Genomic DNA, 17,892 nt, shown 5'->3' on the forward strand with positions numbered 1-17,892 from the left:
TCTCAAAGGTGACCCTTTCACCCCCGCCTGCAATTGTCTAACACTAAATTGTACAGTAATGTGCCACTGATATATGGCCTCCTCAAAACTACATAATTCCTGAAGCCATTGTTTCAGAGAGGAAGCCTGCAATGTAAATACAGTAACTGAGAAAGCATGTGTGGGGAGCAAGGGGTGCATTGTCTGGCGACGGGGTGATCTGTAAACTCCTTCAAATTGTATATCCTCTAATGATTCCACAGCTTTGCAAAAGAAAATGAAAACAGGATTTTATGTTGCACCGATGTGATTTACATAATGCTGGCAATGGCTCACACATGATTGTGCTTGGCTTTATGGCTGAGGGAAAATGAAGAGGCTCGTAGTCATTGTTATAGAATGTGAATTGAGTCTTTAAGATAGAACTTTGTTACCTCTCATATCACATGTTTTTTTGTCTGCTGAAATGGTGTGTCCGTTGCTCTAGTGTATTATCTTAACCACAGTGTGGCTGACTTTAGATTCAATACTACTTCAGCACGAGGAGAAATATCCCTACTGTGGCATGCTCTTTAACTGTTTTCACACAGCCTCAACTGACAAAGCTTTACATCCTACCGAATAAATACAAGTTTAAATGCTAGTCTTGTCCGATCCCTTGTGGTTTTTATTGCTTTTTAATACCATAAACACTGTGTAATTCCCAGTCACCTCCTCCACGCTTTTTAAACGTTATTTACAACTTGATAAAGATCTGGCCTTGATTTTGAGTCTGGAAAGCGCTGTTGGAAGGTGAACTTTGGTGGCTCTGGATATAAAGTGAAAGGTACTAGAGTGCAATTTCTGCCCTAAAAAGGCAGCTCTGGATATGGAATGCCACAGGCAGCTGTTCCTGCCTCATCAGAGGACATGTTATAAAGATAGCCCCACTTGGGTTGAAATAATGCCACCCATTCCTGCCCCAAAGCACACTCTATCATGCTGTATTGTTCAGAGAGGCCGCACTGGGGAAAAAAAGATGTTGAGACTGTGCAGTATGTCTTGTTAAGTAAAGATATGTAAAACATGGTAACTACAAATTTTTTTGTTGTTGGATGAGTCCATGTTACTGCCTTGGCTGGATCAACAATAAAAGTCAGCAGAGGGCAGAAAGAGCTTATATACACAGCATATTTTTTTCCTGTTAATAAAGTGAAACCAGCAGCCGAAACAGAAGCGGTTATTTGGTTTAATTCCACTGAATAGCCAACATGAGAACACAGTTCTAAAAAGACCGAAAGTGCTCAGCATTTTCTCTCCACATCCTGACAGCTTTAATGCTGTGCAGCCCCCCACTCAGTGGCAGGACCAAAGCCTCTTGAGGTGAGAGTGAAGATAACATTTCACAGTGTCTCTATAGCGCTGTCATGTGAAGGATTATGTAGCCGTGTATTTGCTGCTTGTAGTACCGTAGGGGGTCTGATACCTATCTGCCTGTGGTTTCAGCTGCCTGTGCTTTTTTTTCTTCCTTTTTTTCCACCACTGCTTTAAACTCTGCGCTGACCGAAGAGGTGTGACTTAGAAAGATATGTACAGTATCTCTGTGTGTCCTGCCAGTCTTGTGCTGTTATTGTTAAGTGCTTTTGGATGTTATTAATAGCAGCAGTCACTGTTGTTCAGTGTTGTTTTTCCATTGTGATGTTTAAAATCAGTACAAGGAAAAGCGGGTTCAAACTTTGGTTCTGGTGATACTGAAAGCATTAAAAAGTAAAAATGGAGTAATATTTTTTAAACCATAACACACATAATTGTGATACTGAACAACTTCAACTAATCATATATTTTTATTTCTTTGTTCTTGTTTCCATCAGCTGAAAGAAGTTTATGCACTGAAACGACCTCAGGAAAATCCAAGATGGCCGCCAAAAGGAAAGGTGGCCTAAAACTCAATGCTATCTGTGCCAAGCTGAGCCGGCAGGTGGTGTTCGACAGCAGCTCCCAGAACGCAGAGGGAGACCAGAGTGTAGCAGAAAACAGCGAGCGTGGCAGTTCCCACTACGATGACAATGAGACCAACTTCCCCGAGAGCCTGAACCTCAGTCAGAGCCTAGAAGAGGACCAGAAGAGACGCGAGGCCATCGAGAAGTGGGTCAACGGCGAGTATGGCGATGAGCCGCCAGCTCCTGACGACGAGCAGGAGCACGAACTCAAAGTCAGCAATGACGAAGATGGCCCTCCTGAGGGCGTGTACATGGTCCAGCCCATAGGCTGCAGCGATGACGAAGACAATGCAGAGGAGGCCGAGCCGGTGGCAGTCTCTAAGGAGGACAAAGAAGCTGAAGACAGGCCTCCAAAAGACAACACCTACATGCCACCAAGTGAGGCCCCGAGTCGCCAAGCACCTTTCTCCTCTCCAGGTACATTTTATCTCTCTGTCCTCCAATCAGTTTTCAGTTCCCACCACACTCTGATTTATACTTGACCACTTTTATACATCTTAAACCAACACTACCTTTGCCCTTCAAAACATTCCACTCCATAGTATCAAGGGGCAAATGCTTAGATAGAGGGCGGGTGACATTGCCACATCCACATAAGCTTAAGTGTTCCCATTATTGGGAAGAGACACTCTAGAGTTACATTATGAATAGCCAGTGACATTATTACCCTAAAGACAGACTCGACTGGCAGGCCAGGGGGGAAAAACAGGAACTTGTCAGTGTGTGGTTAACTGCTCAAAGAAATTCATAAATGGAGTAGTCTTACAACGTAAGGCCGTTTATGCACTCTCCCAGCAGCTGTGGGCCAAGAGCGCATGGCAGGACCAGGCTAAGCTTCATATTACACCCAGGATTACATATTGAGTCTTTGATTTTGCCTAAGCTCACTAAACTTAGCCACTGCTTCAAACTCCTCTATTACATGAAGTCTGTCGTGGAGGAGCAAAAAGATTTTTTTTCACATTTCTCAAATCCAGGATATCAATTGTCAAATAAAGTCAGGAATAGGGAAGTTATATCGAAGTGCCATATCACACTTAAGTATGTTATTATCCTCTCACAAACAACAGTGGCTCCATGTATTTATTGTTTAGCAGACATGAACATATTTTAATAAATTCCTTAATACAATGTGCTCGGGTAAATGACCCATAATAACCCCTGTTTAATTGTGACATGATGTTCCTACGCCATAATTCACTGATCAAAATATCAAATAGATAAAGCTGGCAGAGACAGTCATTCTGAAGTAGCAAGAGTATGTGTTAACAGCACAAACAATCTTTAAAGAAGGTACCTTTTACAGTTAAACACTTTGTGACCCTTGAAGCGAAATGCATGCACACTATAAGAGAGATTGGCCTTTGAATAGCAGGAGTTAAAACACAGAGCTGTAAAAAAAAAAAAAAAAAGAGAAAAAACATGGCTCGGTTATATGAATAGATAAAGCGTGTTTCACAGACACCCAGAGTTAAAAAAAAAAAACCTGCAATTTGCTGGTGAGACCGGTTGTTGCGGTACAAAAACAAGTTTTGTTTTGTACTTGCGCACCTCAGTTTAACAGTTTTTTGGTCTTTCATCTAGGTTTAGGTAGCTACCTCAGAGTCATGTACTCATGCTCTTTTTGTCTGCATTTCTTTTTGTTTTACAGCAGTAGCCTGGCCACACACAGAATTGGGGGCAGGGGCTTCTCAGAAAATGAAGCAGGTTTCATTTCAGAGGCACATGAAAAAAAGCTTTGTGGTTTTAATTAGTCATTTTGTGTTTATTTCATGGCCGTAAAAACGCCTGTCTGTAAATATGTATTACTGTTGTGTAGCAGGCCTACACCTTTCTCTCCACTGGCTCCCTTACTACTTTACATCTCACAACAAAGCCAGAGTGTTTGAAGACTGCGGGGAGAGCATACTGCATCAGTTGCAAATCTTGTCTTTAGAGTGTTTTTTTTTCAGAGTTGTTCTTTGTTGATTGTAACTAGGGCATCTATATTGCCATGTTTCTGCTCAGCTCACAATTAAAACATTTTTTTCTCCTCTCTCTCTTTCTCTCTCTCTCTCTCTCTCTCTCTCTCTCTCTCTCTCTCTCGCCGCTGTCTTTCAAAGGCTGATGCAGAGTGCACATAATTATGCATATAAACATAGTGGCTTAATTATCTCTCACAACATCAGTGACAATGTAATTAACAAACATTGCAAGATCAATGAGAGAAACTGCGACCTTCAAAACATTTAACTCCTCACATTGAGGCATCGTGCGGATTTCCTATCAGTGCAAAACCCCAGAATACTTTTCCTAGATAATTTAGATGTCGCATTAGAGCCCTCATAAGCCAGTCAATGGAAAAAGCAATGAATAAAAACTATGAAAGCAATGACAGAGATGCTGGTAGCGATGGATCAAACAGGCTTGACCATGACTTCCATTTGCAATTCTGGGTTCACTGTAAAAGGTTATTGTTCATTTCAAGCTGTTTCAAAGTCCTCTCTATTTACTGCCTGTTAATTAACTAACCAAACAGCGAGGAAGTTTGAAGCTCCGTACAGTTCTGTTTGTGTCAAATTAGTCCAAACAAATACACATAATGTCATTTATTCAAAGCAACTCTTTATTAAGCGACCACTGCCCATTTAAACAAAACACACTTAAACTAATTCACTAACATGAACACAAATAGGTTTTCAAAAATTTGTTTAAATTAGTGTACCATATAAAATTATTCACTTTTCAATACTTTCTCTGAGTGAGCACCACTGAAAACATGGCATGTTAATAAAACTTTTTTTTAACCAAATGGTTTACATTGTGCATGTGTGATTCAAAACTGACACCCGTTAGAGGGTATTCAAACTCTAGATTAGTCCATATATAGCCACTAGTATGCACCTTTATCATCAGCGACACCTCTGCCTCTCAGTCCTGTGAGCAGAGAAGCTATGCCACACTGATGGCCATGTTTGGTCAGCCAAAAGGAGATATAATGCCCATCTGTTATCATATCTGGGAGGGGAAATGTGGCCTAATTGCCTCAAATATAGACAAGGCAGGTCTGTGTCGTGTGTTGGGTTTTGCTTGCCTGGAGTGTCAAGATTAGAAACCACTTGTTTGTAGATTTTCCAGTGACACCAGACAGAGTGCAGAGGGAAATATCAGATGTGAGGTTTTTGTTCATGTTTTTGTTCTTTTGTTCTTTTTTTCTTTTTTTTATGGGAGTGGGTGGTAGCAGTAGTCTCACCCACATATCCATACATAGTTTCCCACCTGGTGTCACATGGCATCATTAAGAGGCAGCCAGATAGGGCTTGAGTAGAAAACTCATTTACATGGTGTTTTAGAAAGGTTATCTCCTGTCAGTCCCAGTCATAATCCTTTCAAGTCCAATCATTTGCCTTTCAGTGATAGCACGCCACACGGCTCCTAAAGAGACTTGGCTAATTTTTCGGAGAAGGTGATGATAATACTGCAAGCAAATAGAATATGAAAAAAGAGATGTCGGTGCTCCCATGACAGAAACTACTAGACTCTCTGCAATAATTAGCAATTGACTCTGCCACAAAAATTATAGATGTTTTCTTTAATTTGATACCAGCTCAACAGGCATGAAACTGTACTCAGCCAATACAGAATCATCCTTGACAGTTTTTATATTAGTGATTAAGATGATTTAGAGCTTTTTATTTGGACATTTAAAAATAAATTTCCATCCATTCTACCGTGCTCTTTTTAAATAGCGTCTTACACTCAGTAAAGTGTAGTTCCATTTTCTGACTCAACCCTGTGTGGGTGGGTCTGCCCTAACTTTAGAGCTATATGATATACTGTGACCTAAGCTACCCTTACAAATACAGTAGCAGTAAAATCCAACCAAGCACTAATGTTATCAACACATAAATAAAATAAGAGGAATGTCTACCTAAATTACCATTTCCGTGGAATGTGTTTCCAGTGATTTCCTGTAATTGAATCATAAAACAGCTGCAGAAAAAACAAAAACTTAAATATAAGATAAGATAAGGTAAATTGTGCTGTACCCGGCTTTAAATACTTGTATATCCAGTGTTTCACTCTGTGGTTTCAGTACATGTGAAAACACAGGCAGATTTGATTTAAAAAAAGATCAGTGGAGAACATGCACGTATTTCCTCTCAAATACCTTATCCATTTCTGTTAAATTTTTCATGCCCTTTCGATCCACCAGATACTCTTTCATACTGAACCTCTACGCAGAGAAGCAACCCCAACGCAGTGAATGGAAATTTGGGGATTATTTTACATGCTGCGCAGGAGATGTGAAAAGCAGGGCACAGAGACTGATTTAGCAATAACCCGGGTGGTAGGTGGTATTACTTCTCACTAGCTCATGTGTTGATGGTAATGAAAAAAAGCAATAAAATATTTTTTTCTAAAAGGTTTTTGACCCTGGGCCTCTGACTGTGCCAAGGATGAGTTAAGAGGGTCAAAGCTTTTAGAGTTGTACATGACCCAAGTGAAATTATCATCAGGTACATTACTAGCTTGTCTGTGTTTGGTATTCTGCCTGACATGCAGACTGACACATATCAGCAAATGTTTAAGGGAAAAGACGCCTCATGGGTCCTCCTTCTTTGTTTTTATTTCTCTTTCACACACCTTTTCTCTTTCCTCTCTTCCTTCTGCAGAACTTTGTCCCTCCACTGCTTTCAGGCCGAATCCTTTTTTCCCTTTTCCTCACTCTCTGACCCCTTGCACTAACCTGGATGAAAGTTAATGGGCCAGAATTAATCTCCACATAATGCAATTAAACTATACATTGACTATATTTCGCCTACGTCCTTGGGGAAGTTGTCTAATTTAATGGACTCTTAAAATGAAAGTGATGTTTCAGTTCACAAATGTGTAAAAAGGGGAAAGGATTCATTCTTTTCACTCCTGAAGGTGACACAATAATCATGTTGCTTTCAAACACTTTACACCAAGCTTCATGGGAGATTATGAATGATGAATTTCACTAAACATGCCATAATTTCCTAGCAGATATGGTTATAATTACATGACATTGTTACTTCATTTCTAAGAAGTTGTATATACATTTTTGTTATCAGCAATCTGATCCCTTAATGTGATTACTAAAATATCTTACATGCAGAATATGTATTTAAAATATGAACCTTAAAAGTAATTATCTTATTCATTTTTAGAGCATAACATACGCATAGAAAATCAGAAGAAGATTTAGATGACTTTGGTACAGTCACCGCAAATTTTGCAGGACTGACTTATCATGCAACCAAAACAGGAAAAGCATTGCCTCAGACTGCTTGTTTGTAGACACATAAATACACAGAGATGTACAGATGCTGCTCTCGCATGCACTGCAGAACCACTTTTCCTGTTTTTAAAATTTTCTACAGTACTGAAATGGTGAGGAAAGCAGCATCAAATTATTTATTGTACAAAAAAGGAGATGCACTGTAATGTAGTAGGTGCAGTTTTGGTAGGTTAGCAGTGTTCCATTATCACAATGTAGCAATGTGTTTGCCAAAATATGAGAGTGGGTTGTTTCAATAATGGGCTAAAAAAATATATTTTCCACTTGTTACACAAAGCCAGTGCCACATTACTTCATTCCTGACTTTTTGCATTTGATGCCAAAAATAAATTATCAAATATAGTCTATTCTCTTCAAAACAAAACTTAACAACAGTGTAACACTTGTCAAGAGTCAATATGAAACGAGAGAGAATCATTTGGTGGACTGATAGATTGACATGATTAGCACGTCTTGAGCAATGGGTTAATTTGGCTTCAGTTTCACTACATGAATGAAAAACCAATCACAGTAATATATCGCAAATACAGACTTAATTACAGTAATGCCAGACAGCACCAATGACTGTAAGGTTTTAAATTCTTGAAATGCTTTTTCAACTTTCCTAATAGCTTTGAAAGGAAAAATCTTAGAGCAGTTAAAAGAATTATACGTCCTACATGAGAGCTCACTACTCTACTTTTTCTCTTTGCAGGAGAAGCATCTGCCCTGCGAGACTATGCAGCCAACACCATGAATGAATTTTTGGGGATGTTCGGTTATGATGACCAGCAGGTAAGGGATGAGCTGACCAAGAAGATCAGCTTTGAGAAGCTCAAAGCCGCTACCTCAGACTCCTCATCCCTCAGTAGTGAGGAGGCCTCCCGGCGTGCCCGCTTCTCCAAGTACGAAGAGTACATTCGTAAGCTTAAAGCCGGTGAGACCCTTCCTTGGCCCATGCATGCTTCCCCACCCAAACCAGAAGACCTCAACCCAAAAATGGCCCAAGACAAGAGCGCTACCATGCTCCAGACCTCTGGGTGCCTCCCAGGGCCCGAGGCACAGATCTACCCCCCCAGCCTGGACCACAAACCATCAGGAGGACCTCAGCTGGGCACTTCTCAGCCACCAAATCCCTCTCAAATGCAGAACATGGCATCCCGATCCTCTAAGTATGACTTCTTTATTCAGAAGCTGAAGATGGGTGAGAGTCTGCAGCAGCAGAACGGTAACGCTTACAAGCGACCCTCCAAGTACGACCTGGAAAACGTCAAGTTTTTGCACCTCTTCAAGCCAGGTGAGGGCAACCCTGACATGGGCGGTGCCATCGCCTTTAAGACTTGCAAAGTGGGCCGCCCTTCGAAGTATGACATCAGAACAATTCAGAAGCTAATGCCAGGAAATCCCGAGGCTTCACTGATGCCCAATGTCCTCGCCTCAGCACCAGGTAACCCGGGAGCTGCTGGTGTCCCCACCGTGGGAGCAACTGGGGCCAGCATTGCACCCGGGCTCACAATGGACCAGACGGGACACATAAGCTTCAATGCTGCTGACTACCTGAAGTCCAGCTTTTCCAAGACTGACTCCATCACCACGGGCACTGTGTCCTCTGTTAAGTAAGTTTGTTCAAAAATCATTAAAACTAAGAAACTATAGAAAGTAGAAAATACACATGTAGAGAAGTAGTGCTGTTTTTTTTCAGAATGCTTTATTCTGTCAAGGAATAGTGTTATGCAAACAAATCACAATGGTGGAAAATCTGTGTAGCCAAAAATGGGCGTGGCCTTTATAAAAAGATGTGTGTTTGGCCAGGGAATCCAGAAAAAATATAATTTTATACATTTCAATTCAGCAGGATTGAATGAAGAGTTACCAATAAGGAAATAAATGTACAAAACTTGGAGGGCAAGAGACGACAGCATTTGCATCTCATTAGCTCTCTTATTGATAATTTTGAGATGTGTGCTGATTGACAAAGCATATGTAGCATAGCATAAAGTTAATTCCACCAAAACAATGCATACCTCTTAGAAAACCAGTTAATAAAAACTGCAACCTGTCCATTAAAATTCCAATTTAAAGTTTATTGGTGGATTGAAAAGATCCTAAGTTCCAGTGGAACACCTTGGAGCTAATGTGAAGCTCACATACACTTAACTGCTACTGTGAGTCAGTTAGCTTAACGCAAAGGTAATTGCTACCTCCACAGCAGCCAACAGGAATGTAGTGTGAAATAGCGCATAGCGCCCAATAGATCCACGACATGATGAGTTGCGAAGGCACATGAAGTGTTTACTCGCTGTAGCACTCCGTGGAGACTGATTTAGCACAGTCATCGCAAAGTGACTGACTTCTTTCGTTTGGCTAGGGTGTAACAACTCTCCCTTTAATTACTTTGGAGCCATGACTAACCTCCCGGCGAGTCACAGGGGCCGACTCTACACTGCCTGACGAGTGCACTTTAAAGGAAGCAAACGAGGGGTTTGGGGAGCTAGCCTACAGTCGTGTGCACTACCAGTAGGAAACAGCTCCCAGAGTCTGTTTGATTGGTTTTGACCTTGTCTCTAGTTAGTCAAGACCTATCAAAGACACTGTTCAGGAGCCCTCAGGCACCTCTCCCTCAGGCTTTGGCCTTTGTCAGGTTGGGGCTCAGCGGAGCTGCAAGCTTGGCTAACTGACCCAGTCTGGTGCTTGTATACAGGGAGGAGAGGGGGTGCTGGTGAGAATGTCTGGCAGCGCATCCTCCCCTCTGGGCCAGATTAACCTCAGGTCATCCCCCGTGTGGAGCTGCTCACATGGAGCTAAATACCATTTCTGAGAGAGAGCAAGCAGAACCAATACTGTATTATGTCACTGCTACCTGCTTTATGAAGGGAACCACAGCATTCCTCAGCACGCCTCTGTAACGTGATGAAGTCCTTTTGATTTCCTGCGTTGAACTGAATCTACTTGAGTTGAAACTGATCAAGTTGGTCAAATAGCTTGATCCATATGCATTTGAAGCTGCAGTGTTGTCTTAGATCTTTGTTGGAACTGAGTCCAGACTGATTGGAGACAACTTGATATCAACATTAGAGCCAAGGCCCTTAGAGATTATCAGAAAAGACCTTTTCAGAGCTTTTCTTCCACATCCCCATTATCCAGTTTTGCATATGAGCACTCACCAAAATACCCCCATAAAAGATTAATGTCCCTTTGCTCCTGTATTTTGCCTTTCATTGGTTGGGAGACCATGCATCAAAGTGTGCGCCTTCCACCCCTGATTCATCCAGCACATGAAAACGCTGTTATGCCACAAGAAAATGTATATTGATAGTCTAAAGTTTGGGAGCGGCTTGTAAGTAAATATTGTGTCAGTTTGTTTTTATTAACAACAGGCAGCCCAAGCTCACCATTAATCCTGTCTCTTTTGTGTTTGCTGTTGCATTAGGAATGGCCTGCCATCAGATAAACCCGCTACCGACGACATCAACCTCTACCAGAAATATATTGCCAGGTATGCAAATCCCTCAATGTGCTACACCAATGAAAAGATATACCCAAAACAGGGATGAAGCTTTTTTTCTCATCCACTGATGAGAAAGTGTGTTTTATTCAGTGATGTAACTACGTTGTAGACTGGTACGAGAATGTTCTGTGTGCAGTAAATTGATTAAGAAAAGACTCCAATTTATGAGCTGAGAGGAAGTAGAAGGATGAGGGGTAATGAAAGTGAAATGGTTTGATGGTAGCTTACTGTAACTGGTTGAGTAAATGCTCATGGTGTGTATAGCACTAAAATATTGAGGAGGACATAATTCTGTGCAACTCTGTGACTGACGCAGAGAGGATATTAGCTTAGGCCGGGTTCTTCTTGAGTTCTGCCGTTTATTGTTAAACACACAAGGAACCGACTGATCTAAAAAGTCTGTCATTCACACCAACAGAGACAAAAACATCAGGGGAGGGGAGGTATCTCGCTTTTCAATGGACACAGAACAATGTCCCCCATTCCGGATTCATTTTGAGCCGACACTAGAAAGGTGATTATCATTTGTTTGTTTATTCCGTTTAAAAAGAAAGAAAAACAGCATTTGAAAAGCCAAAGTGGCTTTGGCGTTAATGATTACTTCTCCAAGCCATAACATGAAGGGCACAAATCAAAGCCTTGGCACTGACAGACACACACACATACACACATATCCTCTTCTGCACACACATACACACACACAAAACCCCTTCCTTGGACTGATTACATTTTGCAAGAAGATTTAATTAAGGAATTTTTAATGAGGCTTCTGCTGGCACTGCCAAGAACTGTTTTGATATTTGCGCTGCATAATGCATAAAATTTGTCTAAACATCTCGGCAGTTGATGCACGGGGAGGCTGCAGATAAGCCCAGATACAGTTTCAATTTCCGTGTTGGGGTTGGGAAAAAAAGAGAAAGGAAAGAAGAGGAGGGAAGAAAAAAATGGAAAAGGAGGGCTCATAAAAAGGGCAAATGTAGCACCGAGAGGGGAGGTAGAAGCGGGGGAGGGCCCTCTTTGGAGCTAGGGCTAATGAGTGCACACTAATACTAAAAACCAGCTTTGTAAACATGTTCATACCCAATCCTTGTGAAAAGAGAAAAAAATGTTCTTCATCTCCTCACCACATTACAGTTTGATGTTTTAAAGAGCTTCCCTGGTAGTGTTTAGTTGCAGTTTTTACCCTTTAAATGCTTTCATGCACCCACTATTGCCTCTGCACTTTGATCTGTGTATCTCTATTGTAACTGGAGATGCGCTGCAATCTCTGTATCGTGGCGATATTAATATTTAATCTGCTGCTGAATAGCAGCAGCCCATTAGGCCCCCTGACGCGGCAAGTGGGAATTGTCCAGAGGCAAAGTGATACAGCTGGGCAATGAGCAGAAGGGTGGGCCATAGTCTCCGGGGGGGGGGGGGGGGGGGGGGGGGGTGTCATAAGTGTTAATGTGTGTGTGCGTGCGTGTGTGTATGTGAACGAAGAGTATAGACAATGCAAGTGGTTGGGGCATACATTGGCTTTAATGTGTGCACACACATAGATCGACTTCTGGTTTTGTCTTTTCTAAAAGAGCCATCAAACCTACCCAAAGCCCCCTCTACCTCCATCACCATTTTCCAGACACACACACACACACGCACACACTCTCACAGCCAACTTAAAAAGAGTAGTGGATATGCCGTTCAATTAGCTTAATGAACTCAGCAAAGTGATCTGTAAATGCAGCTCTGGGATAATCCTAACAAGGAAAAAACTGAAAGAGAGATGGAAAAAATATTACTTAGCCCCCTTTTCCCCCTCTCCTCTGCACTAGCAGATGGAGCTCTTGGCAGCAGCAGTGCAAATGTTTATTTGTGTGTTTTCACTGGTAATTGGAGGATTTTAACAGTCATCATCGTCAGGCTTATAATCACCACCGTAAAAGTGGCTGTACTGTAGCAAGCAGCAACCTTTTTTTTTTAATTTAGCACCAGACTATAATCTGTTTTTGGACCCCAGACAAGAAAGGGAAAGGGTTTGGGGTAAAAGGTAGACAGAGCTGTTTCTATGTCTCAGGATATCTGACCCTTCTCTTCACAGAGTAAAACTGTGGTTAACCTGAAAGAACTGTGCATTGATTTGACAAGGGTTTTCACAGCGTTGAGAAATAAAGTAGTCATGGGGTTCCCGATCCTTGAGTGGGTGTGTGTATGCGTGTCGAGGGAAAGGGTTTCAGTGTAATAAGTGTCTCTTACGGCTGCTTTGGAAATAAATGGAGCTAATTTGGTTGAAATTGGTGTGACAGACGGGCAAATTGTTGCAGCAGTGTGGAAAGCAGAAGTCAGTTTGAAGGTGTGAGCTGTGTTACTTTGAAGGTGAGACGAGCATAATGCCTTTGAAAACTCCTTCACCTGTTTTTCTTTTGTGCTGTTCCTGGTATTTCAAATAATTTCTCCGCTAATCATTCTTGATTTGCTGCTGATTATTTTTGAATTACACTGACATATTTCAGAGCTGCTTTGTCATTCAGCTTTTTCATCCCCGCCACTGTTCTCTGTGCGATGCAATCTGATGTGTTCCCAGGTTTCAAACCGGTCTTGATGTCTTTTTATTCACTGTTCTTTGTGGCAGTTCAAATGTGTAACTGTTTAAATGTATCCTGCAACTTTCAGGTTCTCTGGAAGTCAACACTGTGGACATGTGCACTGTGCTTACCAGTACAGAGAGCATTACCACTGCATGGACCCTGAGTGTAACTACCAGGTGAGCGTGAGTACCTTACAACTTTTTTGAGCATTACTCAAATACACATTTTTCCTGTATGCTGCAAACCTCAGTGCCTCACACTTCATATCCTTACACAATGGGGAAATTTTTTTGTGCCATCCTCACTGGTTAAAACCGACGAGTGCCTAAGTAGCATCATTTCTTCATAACAAGATTGTAACAGATAAGAAGTTTCTTGCTTACATCCGTCGTGTGCAGGCATCTTCCAGGCACAGTTGGACTTTGACAGTTGGCCTTAGATTACAAGGGTTACTTGTAAATATGCTTGAAATATGCCTCTGTTTTTTTAAATCTATGTGTTATTTTTTCTAAAGACATCTGCCACTGACTGGGGGCCTGCCTTTAATCCCCTTTCACGTTATTAATCTCGTCCTGGTCCCAGGAGTTGTCATGTATGGCACAGGAAGAAGAAAAAATACAAAGCAGATCATAATACAGGCCTTGTGTTTGCTGTAGCATATGGCCTGAGAGAGTTAGACAAACACAGGAAGATTTGTCAAAGATGTCAAAAATCCATGCACAGCTCGAGCGGTGTGTGTTTTCCTTCCTTTCCTAACAATTTTCTGAATTAAGCCATCTTCAGCTGTAATCTCCTTTGTCTGCTCCTGATCAAGAGAGATTACCGCTCGATAAATATTGTTTATGTGGTGAAAAGCATTACAGATCTAAGCTTTCATTTTCTGCATGAATCCCACTTCACAGTCTGATGGGACACATTCTTGGAGGAATACAAAGGAAAATCATTTCATGTCATTATTTAGAGTGTTAGTTCAGGTTATCATGGCAATTTCCACGGTCAGGTCCACATTTCTCTGTTGCTTTTGCGTTGCGTGGAAACACAGATATGCTTTGGAAGCCAGCTCTCTGGGATGTCAATACCCGGAAAAAAAGAAGCAGGCAGTGATGAGCAGCCCCTTTCGAAGCGATAACTCATGAAATGTTACATGACACACACTCCTGGAATATTATCCCACTGCCAGCCTTCGGGCTATTGGCTGAGTCTTAACATTCTCCTTTCATGGGCTTGTACATGAGGGAGAGTGTGCATCTTGCCACACTAGTGGGAATCCTAAAATAAATATAGCAAGTGGCTCCCAACCTTCATCACCACTCAACTGAAAATGAGATCTTTTTCCCAGTCAGCTCTCTCCGTGGCCTATTTTGGACGGCTTGATGGATCGAATGTACCATGACCGCAGTTCAACTTCTCTTCCGGTCTTCATCAAATCATCAAACCAGAAAGCACAAAATCCAGATCTGAGCTCAGGGTTTTCCAGGAAACTTTTTCAAAAAGCAACAAATCCACAGCATTCATCAATTAGTTTAAAACCCCTAATGAAGTTTTTGCTCCTGCAGGAGTCAAACATCTCAGAAATATGCAGTGGGAAACAGGCCAAGAGCAAAGGAATGAACAGCTGTGTGAGATCTTAGCTTTTTACTTGTGCACGAGTGGAACACATGACACAAAGCAATTACCCTACTTTGTAGAGCAATTAGTTGCTTTTTAGAATAGTTCTTTCTGATGTTTTTCCCTCAACTGGAGATAAATATGGATTGAAGACAAAACTGCCTCATTGATTTGCGCTTCTCTCGTTACAGTTTCTGTAACATCAGCTTAAGCCCAATTACAGCAGATTTGGTTGCTGTAAGTCTCTGTGGAGTAACTTTTCTGTTTTCCCTTTCTGACTCGTGGGTGTGGGAGGGATTTCTAAGTTTTAATTTATTTATTTATTTTGTAATTTTAGAAGGCGGGTCTCTCAGCATATCCACTCATCATTACAGGCGAAGCCGGCACCAAAAGCGAGTGTTAATGCTTTAATTAAAAATGGAATCATATCTCAGCGAATTGAAAGGGAAAACGTTTTTTGGTTCGCTTGTTTGTTTGTTTGTTTCTGTTGTCTTCTGTTTTCCCCTGTGCATGTCTGAGAAACCATCTGCATGGAACATAATTTTTCCAGAGACAGAAACATCAGAACTGTGATCTTGCATGTCAATTGATTCATCTTAATTAAAAAAAGATACATTTTGGTGGAAGGGAAAAAAATGCAGAGACAGTTGGTGTATGGGGAGCATATTTCATGTTCCATGTAGAAGCTTCTTCTTCGCGCAGAAAGTCCCTTCGGTGCTGCGTTTGGATAGGACATAACTTTGTGATATGCAAAGTAAATCAATAACCACAGAACACATCATGTTTTAGGACATGCTGGTCCTCTCCATTGCAGCGTGCACAGCCCTCCCCAACTGCCAATTGGCTCCTGCATGTTGCAGCTGCTGCTTCCACAGAGATAAAGTGACTTGTTGCTGATTCTGTGAATGGTTTAAATAAACACCAACCTGTTGCCGTACATTTTCCCCTCCCCTTTTGCAGAGGTTTACCAGTAAGCAGGATGTAATCAGGCACTACAACATGCACAAGAAGAGGGACAACTCTCTGCAGCATGGCTTCATGCGCTTCAGCCCGCTGGACGACTGCAGTGTCTACTACCATGGCTGCCACCTCAATGGAAAAAGCACCCATTACCACTGCATGCAGGTACACTACAAAGACTCACACCTCCTCCTCCACCTACACACATACCCACAGCAAACCCACAAATACGTACAATAAGTATGCATGCACACAAATTCACACAAACATGGTAACAGAAACACATCTGCAAATATGGCCACACGTGCTTAAGCATTACATAGAAATAGTCCACAACTCAACATATAGCGTTAAAAAAAGTGAAATATATTTAGATAAAATACATTTCAGAGCCACACAAGAAACGTGTGTGAGTAAACAAGTTCTGACACAGTCCATAAAGAGTCTAAAGCCTGGTTCTGTGTCCATTAAGAACCTTAAAACTTTTTACAGCAATTACATTGTTTCAGGACAGTTTACACCAGAGAAGGCGGCAAAAAAAAAGAAGTGACAGAGCATCATGATATAGACAATGCCAGGATCTGAGAATCTAGGCTGCCTCGTAAGACATACACAACTACAGGATGTTTGTGTGGAAGGGAATTAAGCTTCTACACTTTTTCCATTCACACCAAAGTGTCTTTAAAGAGCAGTTTGGCAAATCGTGTCCTTAAGTAAATAAAAGAAAATTGAAAAAGGTTGAATACACGTGAGGCTGCTTGTGCTTTCCCCCTCCTCCTCACTCTCTCGCTCCTTAATTGGCATGGATAAAATTCAGTAAGGTGTTTATATAAACTACACATTTTTCATCTTTTAGTACCAAGCAGCCAGTTGAAGATTATTCCCCCTTCTGGATTTGTTTAATTTTTTACATCTGCTTATTTTCAATGTGTCATTGTGCCGAGAGCTTTCTCACCGACAGGGCAGCAGTGCAGCAGAGGATGGCTTGAGATATATTCTTTTTTAAACCCTTCTAACGGCGTAATTGTTATTAGGACATTTCAGCCCTTGTTTTAACAGTCCCTGAGAACCTGCAGATGTTGGCATGGGCTCTCTTGATTTAGGGGGGAAAAAACAGAGTGGCATTTTTTTCATTGTTTGACTCAATATGGAGAAGTTGCCCGGATTGTGCGGGTGAAAAGTGCCAGGGATGATATACAATTGCTGCTTTTAATTCAAACATTGCCTGTTTTTTCCCCCTCTGTTGGCTCTGAGGGCTCCTGAGTACCAGAACATTTTAAACTAAAGACAGTCATCTGCTTTCCTTTGCCCCCCCCCACCACCACCACCACTCACATTTGTTCTCAGAGTTACAGTAAGTTTGTGGTGACTACACTTTCACTCTCCAAATATGAATTTCATTTTCTAAAAGGCAGCTTTGCCAGGAAGATACTGTAGTTTCAGCTACCTGCTGTGACCACTGCTCTTTGTCACCTTTTTTTTTTCCAGTTGACACAATGACAAAGATTGTTTCCAATTCACGCATTTGACTTGAAAGTTTTACTGCTCTGGTGCACATTACCACAAATAAAATTGTGAACGTGAGAAAAAAAACTTTCTTCCATACATTTCTAGGCCACTAGCATCTTGTAAACCACACTGAGCCTCTCTCTATAGCTTCTACAGTATATCAGATCTTTTTTTGCACAGCCTTGTACAAATTGTCTCTTTAAAAAATATTCTTGCAAACTGAAACTTTCATGTCTGCTGTGGGCTCTGATCTCAATTTCAATTGCCATGCTTTGTCTTTGCTTTGCAGGTGGGCTGCAGCAAGGTGTACACCAGCACCTCAGATGTCATGACGCATGAAAACTTCCACAAAAAGAACGCCCAGCTGATCAACGATGGCTTCCAGAGATTTCGTGCCACTGAGGACTGTGGCACAGTCGGGTGTCAATTCTACGGGCAGAAGACTACACACTTCCACTGCAGGTGAATATTTTAGTTCCAATGTGGTGGATATTTTTT

General features: G+C 41.6%; 1 protein-coding gene across 1 annotated transcript in view; it reads left to right on the forward strand.

Annotated features, from left to right (window-relative positions):
• The window catches only part of casz1 (castor zinc finger 1), a 48,409-nt gene that overhangs the window by 12,203 nt on the left and 18,314 nt on the right, over positions 1–17,892 (forward strand). The window contains exons 2-7 of the mRNA XM_059334095.1: positions 1,830–2,375; positions 7,958–8,858; positions 10,673–10,738; positions 13,403–13,499; positions 15,886–16,050; positions 17,684–17,856. Coding sequence (XP_059190078.1) covers positions 1,830–2,375; positions 7,958–8,858; positions 10,673–10,738; positions 13,403–13,499; positions 15,886–16,050; positions 17,684–17,856 — 1,948 coding nt within the window. The remainder of the gene's footprint in view (positions 1–1,829; positions 2,376–7,957; positions 8,859–10,672; positions 10,739–13,402; positions 13,500–15,885; positions 16,051–17,683; positions 17,857–17,892) is intronic.

Source organism: Centropristis striata, chromosome 5, assembly GCF_030273125.1.
Source record: "Centropristis striata isolate RG_2023a ecotype Rhode Island chromosome 5, C.striata_1.0, whole genome shotgun sequence".
Classification (NCBI taxonomy): domain Eukaryota; kingdom Metazoa; phylum Chordata; class Actinopteri; order Perciformes; family Serranidae; genus Centropristis; species Centropristis striata.